Below are 7,584 nucleotides of genomic sequence, written 5' to 3'. Positions count from 1 at the left end.
TGCTTGGTCAGTAGTTGTAAGTGATGGTGGTGAGTGATCAGGACAGCTTGTTAGCTTGAGATAGATTAAAAGTGTAGAGATATGGTGATTATTGATTGGAGTGATGGTGATGTTGGCAATGCAGGATCTTTACTTCTTGTAGTCCCCTGCAGAGATGTAGCCCATGGCTCGGTTGATGGTGATGGTTCGGACATAGAAGCCCCTCATCATCTTGCACATCTCTTGCCGGTTATTGAAGGAACCAGCGTCCCACGTCTGGGCAACATCCTCCTAACGGACAACAGAGAAGAAGCCGGTGTGAATGCAGAGGAATGACAACAAAACTACTGTCAGTTCTCTATACAAGGATTTGAAAAGGAACTTTTAATATCAGTTTCCCTTTAAAGGACTGAAAGTGTGAACAAGCAAACAAAAAGAAGAAATAGAAAATACCTCTGTAGAGTCGTCATCTTCATCCGCCTTCAGGGAGCAGTTCTGTACACACCAGGAAAGATTTCGTCAGGCAACTTCCAAATGTTATTTCCCAGTAGATTCTGTAAGTATTTCTGCCTTAAAAGCATGGTTTCTTTCTCTCTGTTTTATTTACCCCTTCACACACACATATATACTGTGTGTATATATATATATATATATATATATATATATATAACTAACATACCTCTCTCAGGCTCTTTACTATCCCCAGAGTTGGGTTCAGAAGTTTAGCTTCTTTCTCGGGACTCTTGAGTGAAGAATTGAGGTACGACTGAATCAGAGCATCATAGTGGGCCAAGTCCTTGGTGATGTTGCTCCGACATTCATTCTGTTGGGACAGAAAAACAAGTTAAAAGCACCCAAATGGCACTTGTTTCTGTTCTAAAAAAGTGATCAGAAAAGGTTTTGGATACCAGATTTCTACATTCAAACACAAATATGGTGGATAATTTTAGAAAGCAGTTGAAAAACAATTAGCAAGAGCTTACCTCGCTGAAGGATGAACTTCTTTGCCCAGTGCAGCCGGAGGTCTGTGGGGGAAAAATATTTTAAATATGAAACGTTTCTAGGCTGATTTGTTTCACAAATCATATAAGTTACCTATATTATTTATGAGTGATTTGACCAAGTAAAAGTGAGGCAATTTACATGAATTTTTTTAATACTCTTCTGGAAAATATTTCTAAAATATGTAGAAGACTATAGTTATGATGTCCTGAAACAAAAAGTAAGGGAAAATATAAAGTTGTGTTGGTATTTGCTTTTAATAATATAATTTAGATGACTGATAAATCTACCTGTTCCAGAGTGGGTGCGCAGGCCAGCACAGTCTCTGCTTTACTGTTTATGGCCACAGTATCAGACATGATGCTGGAACACAAATCATCCTGTAACACACACGCACAAAACGTATTAGTTATCGATAAATTACAGAGTAAAATGAAGAAAAAAAAGACTATTTAAAAAGAAATTAATTGTACTCACACTCTTGAGAACCTCTTTGATGTTCAACAGGAGGTTCTTGAAGAGCTCTGGACATTGTGCGTGATTTTCCGGGCTCAGATTGGGCACCGGGAGTCCCGTGGATGTGCGCAAGATCAGCAGCAGCGCACAGCTGGCGAAGTCTGCGCGGCAAGAGAATGAAAACAAACCATCAACATATGCGTCTTACAGGACTTCACGAGCCCTATGATATCCAATATGCATCACAGAACACAGTACAATATGTAGAAATAGCAGCGCATGTGCCCGTCTGATAACTGACTTACACAAATGAAAGTTTGCCATGTTTCTGATTTCTGATGTTAGAGATCTCAGATCAAGCCTGTCACTCACAGCTCTGTGCTGCTGCCTTCTTATCTCATGGATTTATATGTTTTCAAGGGGGATTCCCTTACTCGACCTGCAGGCGCACCGTGCAGCAAGAAGAAAACTAAAACGTCATGCGTAATTTCCTCGTTGATCTCAGCACACATTGGTTGATTGAAAAAAAGGGAGAAGTAAGTTTTAGTTTTATATTTTGATAGAAATCAACTACGGGAAAACGTAAGGAGTGATGTAACTGTGATAATGCAGCTTTTGTGTTTTGTTAATGAATTGGGAAGTGGAATAATGAGCCCATCACTCCACACCGATGACTTAATCGTGAATATTGAGATCATCTTGTTTTGTGTTGCTGATTGGTGAGAAGATCCAGGCAGATTCGGAGGAAATTTTGCGCGCTTGGATTCTGGCACCTGCTCCTTTTCAGCGGCAGGACAAAATGACAAGTGGAAAATATGACAAAGCTACAATCATTGGCACTGACTGCGCACTGTGCGTAGATTATGGGATGTTTAGCCTCGATCAGTGGCCAACACTTGCAGAACAATCCTCAAAGTTAAATGCGTAAAAGTGTGGAAAAAAGAGAGAGATGAGAGATTACTATAACATTTTAACAAATATTTAGCACATTTAACCTGTACCTGTCCACAGCGTTACAGAGCAGAGCTGGGAAACGTTGCTGTTTTAGTCATGCGCAGTAGGTTTGCGTGTTAATGATGGCTAACCTGGCTATTGATGTCAGTCATACGAATTCACCGACTGGTGGAGGATGAATCAGAATGAAATCAGGCAACGATCGGGGCTGTAGCGGTAAATTAAAGGACGGGTAAGCCCGGGTTCATCTGTTTTATGGGAACAAGCCTGTGTGGGCCACTTAGACGCAGCTGTGGTATTTCATTTACACACGTATGATCATGATTGATGCCACAGCACGTTTTAAACAGACATAATCGGATGTCCATTATCTCTGACTCCCTCTGCATCATCTCTCTGACCCACGGAAACAGATTTGGTTAGCAGCTGGTAACGTGGGATGGTGTGATTGCTCCTCTGTCTGTCACCAATGAGTTTTTTTGGACTACTTTATTAACGCAAAAATGCCAAAAATAAGGCACAAGACACTACATTTCGGAAACATTTGCTCTCCAGTAGCACATTTTATGCTTTCACTCTGCCACATTTCAAAAGGAAATCGTGCCCTGAGATATAATATAATAATGACAAATAAAATAATTAGCTAACATTACTCCACTCTTAAAAGGGATGTTCTGCATAATGACGTCCACTTACAGTATATTCTGCTTATAATAGCTAGTTCTATGCTATGTAAAATTATCAAATGCAAGAGTTTCCTTTGTAACGCAACTTTTTAATGTTAGTTTAGTAAAGAATGTACCCTCTACCACGAGTTTTCACCCATGTAAATGCTATTCACATAAGTTAATTGTGAGAGCCAGTCACTGCAATTATTGTGTCTGAGTTAACTGTTAACCTGTTCTGTCTGTCCCTAGCTGTTACAACTCTATAAAAATAAAAGTATGGAATTGCAATATTGATAAAGGGAAAATGTCACTGCTTGTTGTAGACTGACAGAACTGTAGATAACATGCAAATAAAGTCATTTTGAAGTCTTTAAAATGTTCACAATAATGTAAATTTAGGTTTCTACTCTTCCATGACTGGAAAACTCAATTCACTGAGGAAAGCTGTGTGCTACAACCGAAAGCACCACTGGTCATTCTGTTAAGAGTTTCAATTTCACAGAGTCATGAATGAACTTTCAACTTCCAGTGTAGTTTTGTTTTCAGATGGTGTCAAAAGTTTGCTAATGAGTATCTGAGAATTGCACATTAATATGAATTTCTTATGAATCTAAAAAAAAAGACATGATTTCCCTTCTGACACATGCCAGTCCCAGTTTTCAGAGCCTATTTTTTTTGCACTTTTGAAAGAAAGTGCATTCTCTGAAACTGCAGTGGTCAGTGTGTGGTTGCCAGGAGTTTCCTGGCCTTTGTCTGCCTTCACGACATGATCATCAGAGACCGAAACTTACCACCACTATTTAAGTGCAGCATATACTCACACGTATGGCTAACTGTGAAAAAAGAACATTGTAATCATTACCAAACATTTACAGTCATATAAACTCATCTCTGTACCCTTCTACAGCTTTAACTATACTACCACAAGTGACCAATTCATTTTAAATTTTAAGATCACGAGTCAGTTTTTCACATGAAGGAAAAATTCCTTAAAGGGGTTGCCCAAAATTAATACCGAGTCCCTTTAAGAGCAGCAAACCAACCCCACTGGGAGAATGGGAAACAAACAAGTGTCATGATGAGGCAAGACCGAAACAAGGGAGTTGAGTCATACTATGTATGGTGATGTTTTGTATTCTCTCTCACGACCGGTGATTGCACTTCCTGTGTTCATTAGAAAGAGGAAGCTCATTTAAAAGAGCAACAATGCTTCAAGTCGACATGCAGCAACAGGCACATGTATAAATCCAACAAACTGCACAGCAAAACCAACATATATGAAACAAAGTTTATTCTTTATTTTACATATCTGTACATAAACATTTCTTCCCTCAAATAAAGTATCTGAATACAATAGGATGAAAACGATATTAACACACTTATTCATTTAAAATGACTCGTGTCAGAAAATCAACATTCACAAAATGTTGAAGAGCAATTAGAGTGAACGTATTACCAAAATCTACAACTCCACTACAAGGCAGGCATGTTTCCTTCACACTCTTTTAGCACCTTCAAATGAACATTTCTCAGTTGAAAACTACCATTTGTGCAGAATAAAAACGGGTCAACTTTGAAATACTTTAAAAGTACTGTCCAACTTAAAATGGTTCTGAAGAAGTTAGTTTTCCATCGTTTTTTTCTTTTTTACACAATGTTGTTTCTTTTTTCTCATGACTGACTTTCTACTAAATTTTTTACTATTATTTTACTTTTTTCCCACAATTTTTGCATTTGAACAGTTATAATTTAGTGGCGAATGTAGAAAGTTAAAAAGAAACAATAGCAAAGCAAGGCCGATCACTGCACAGGAAGCTGGGGACAGAATCCATGACAACACACAATCAGTTTCCTCCTCTCCCAGCGCTACTCTGTCCTTAGCACTGAGAGAAAACCACAGAAGCAAATGAAAGAGGGGTGGCCTTCTTCTGTGTTGCTGCTGCTGCTGCTACTGCTGGAGTCAGTGAGTTTGGACAGGAAGGCAGACAGGAGGGGAAACAGGGAAGCAGCGAGGAGCAAAATACTTAGGACAAGCGGGGAAGGGTTTGGATCGACGTGGGGCAGAGGTGGAATGGCTGGAAAGGGGAAAGTCTGTTTCGGAGCAAGGGGCAAAGCTTGGCAGAGGGAAGCAGACTGGAGCGGGGACAGGCATCTTATTTGGATAGGGTCTTCTCAGCCAAATGTTTCTGCTGGCTCTCGGCATGCCTGCAAAAGAGGAAAGGGAAATTGGTGTCATTTAATGAAGTTAACATTTTAACTAGAGCAGGGCTGCACCTAAAACACTCCTCTAATCACATGGTGAGCCTACTTAGACCTGGTTAACCTTCATCCCTGTACCCCATCCCTCTCTACATCCATAAATACCCTTTTCAGCTCCTCTTTTTGTGTCACCATCAGAGGTCAATAGTTGGCTCAAGGAAACTAAATTAGACCTTGTTGATGCACAAATGTGAACACAATGAATGCATAGTTGTTGTTAAGACAGGATAAGACAAGACAAGATAAGATAAGATACAATTTTATTATTCCAAAATAAAATTCTTGTGCCAAATATTGCTCAGAAAACTAGTAAATAGGACAATAAATTGAGTGCCTAATAAAAAAGCAAAGAGATACAAGTATGATACATGACTAAAAACTAAAATAAGCAATCTAAAATAGGACAAAACAGAAAAGTTGGAAAAAACTAACTGACAATGACTTTGAGTAAGTCAATGATAATAAATGCGACTTTTTGGTTCCCTTGGAGTCCACTTGAAGGACATACACAATATATTAGCTACACATTCAGTGCATGAACACTACAGTCAAACACGTGCACCGCTGGTCTCATGGCATAGCTGTCACATCAACATAGTTTGTGATAAAGGGGATCTTTTTAAACTTGAAAAAAAAATGTAGGGAAAAAGAGAAAACATACATACATACTTTTTTTATATTTTGGACAACATACTACACTATGACATTGTTGCCAAATTTTCGACGACATACTAAACTCTCACATTTTTTTCATATCTTTGACAACAAATTAAACTATGATGTTGTTGTCACATTTTGGACGACATACCAATCCCTCCAGGAATTCGCGATGTAGCCATCGCGCGAATTCACGCGAAATCAACCAATCTACCACTGTGGACGTATCGGAAATGACACAAGGAACAACTGATTAAATTGTGGGGGTGTCTCTGAGTCCCATCAATTCCCGTCGCCGGCTACATCTGTAGGCCACGCGATTCGGTATGTACACATGCAGAACGCACACCTGTCTTGGTGGAGTACTGTGCTCTCTTCTTGTTAATTGACATGACAAGCCATGAGCGTGTGTGTGATGACATACTAAACTGTGATGTTTTTGCCATATTTTGGACGACATACTAAACTATGATATTTTTGCCATATTTTGGACGACATACTAAACTGTGATGTTTTTGCCATATTTTGGACGACATACTAAACTATGATATTTTTGCCATATTTTGGACGACATACTAAACTATGATATTTTTGCCATATTTTGGACGACATACTAAACTATGACATTTTTGTCATATTTTGGACGACATACTAAACTATGACATTTTTGTCAGATTTCAGACGACATACTAAACTATGATATTTTTGCCATATTTTGGACGACATACTAAACTATGACATTTTTGCCATATTTTGGACGACATACTAAACTATGACATTTTTGTCAGATTTCGGACGACATACTAAACTATGACATTTTTGTCATATTTTGGACGACATACTAAACTATGACATTTTTGTCAGATTTCGGACGACATACTAAACTATGATGTTTTTGCCATATTTTGGACGACATACTAAACTATGATATTTTTGTCAGATTTCGGATGACATACTAAACTATGACATTTTTGCCATATTTCGGACGACATACTAAACTATGATATTTTTGCCATATTTTGGACGACATACTAAACTATGACATTTTTGTCAGATTTCGGACGACATACTAAACTATGATATTTTTGCCATATTTTGGACGACATACTAAACTATGATGTTTTTGCCATATTTTGGACGACATACTAAACTATGATATTTTTGTCAGATTTCGGATGACATACTAAACTGACGTTTTTGCCATATTTTGGACGACATACTAAACTATGATGTTTTTGCCATATTTTGGACGACATACTAAACTATGATATTTTTGCCATATTTTGGACGACATACTAAACTATGATGTTTTTGCCATATTTTGGACGACATACTAAACTATGATATTTTTGTCAGATTTCGGATGACATACTAAACTGACGTTTTTGCCATATTTTGGACGACATACTAAACTATGACATTTTTGCCATATTTTGGACGACATACTAAACTATGACATTTTTGTCAGATTTCGGACGACATACTAAACTATGACATTTTTGCCATATTTTGGACGACATACTAAACTATGACATTTTTGTCAGATTTCGGACGACATACTAAACTATGATATTTTTGCCATATTTTGGACGACATACTAAACTATGAC

The 7,584-nt window shown here is 38.0% G+C and overlaps 2 protein-coding genes across 2 annotated transcripts in view; both read right to left on the bottom strand.

Moving 5' to 3' along the window:
• Window positions 1-111: 111 nt before the first annotated feature.
• il12a (interleukin 12a) lies at window positions 112-3,796 on the bottom strand. Its single transcript, XM_051957472.1, has 6 exons — window positions 1,459-3,796; window positions 1,272-1,361; window positions 963-1,004; window positions 659-802; window positions 433-474; window positions 112-270 (listed from the first exon to the last, which is right to left on the bottom strand). The coding sequence occupies exons 2-6, from the start codon at window positions 1,338-1,340 to the stop codon at window positions 130-132; spliced, it is 438 nt and encodes a 145-aa protein (XP_051813432.1). The 5' UTR covers window positions 1,341-1,361; window positions 1,459-3,796; the 3' UTR covers window positions 112-129.
• Window positions 3,797-4,333: 537 nt separating this feature from the next.
• The window catches only part of schip1 (schwannomin interacting protein 1), a 220,042-nt gene continuing 216,791 nt past the window's right edge, over window positions 4,334-7,584 (bottom strand). Inside the window, 1 exon segment of the mRNA XM_051957471.1 lies at window positions 4,334-5,264. Coding sequence (XP_051813431.1) covers window positions 5,213-5,264 — 52 coding nt within the window. The 3' untranslated portion in view covers window positions 4,334-5,212.

This window comes from Acanthochromis polyacanthus, chromosome 13 (genome assembly GCF_021347895.1).
Source record: "Acanthochromis polyacanthus isolate Apoly-LR-REF ecotype Palm Island chromosome 13, KAUST_Apoly_ChrSc, whole genome shotgun sequence".
In the NCBI taxonomy this organism is placed as follows: domain Eukaryota; kingdom Metazoa; phylum Chordata; class Actinopteri; family Pomacentridae; genus Acanthochromis; species Acanthochromis polyacanthus.
The sequence above is the reverse complement of the archived record's forward strand: the minus strand, read 5'-3'. Positions and strand labels throughout refer to the sequence as shown.

Coding starts and splice junctions, on each gene's coding strand:
- il12a (XM_051957472.1), bottom strand. CDS start 1,340: ATGTCTGATACTGTGGCCATAAACAGTAAAGCAGAGACTGTGCTGGCC. Junction 803..962: donor GAAGTTCATCCTTCAGCGAG/GTAAGCTCTTGC, acceptor CTGTCCCAACAG/AATGAATGTCGGAGCAACAT. Junction 475..658: donor TAGTAAAGAGCCTGAGAGAG/GTATGTTAGTTA, acceptor TGGTGTGTACAG/AACTGCTCCCTGAAGGCGGA.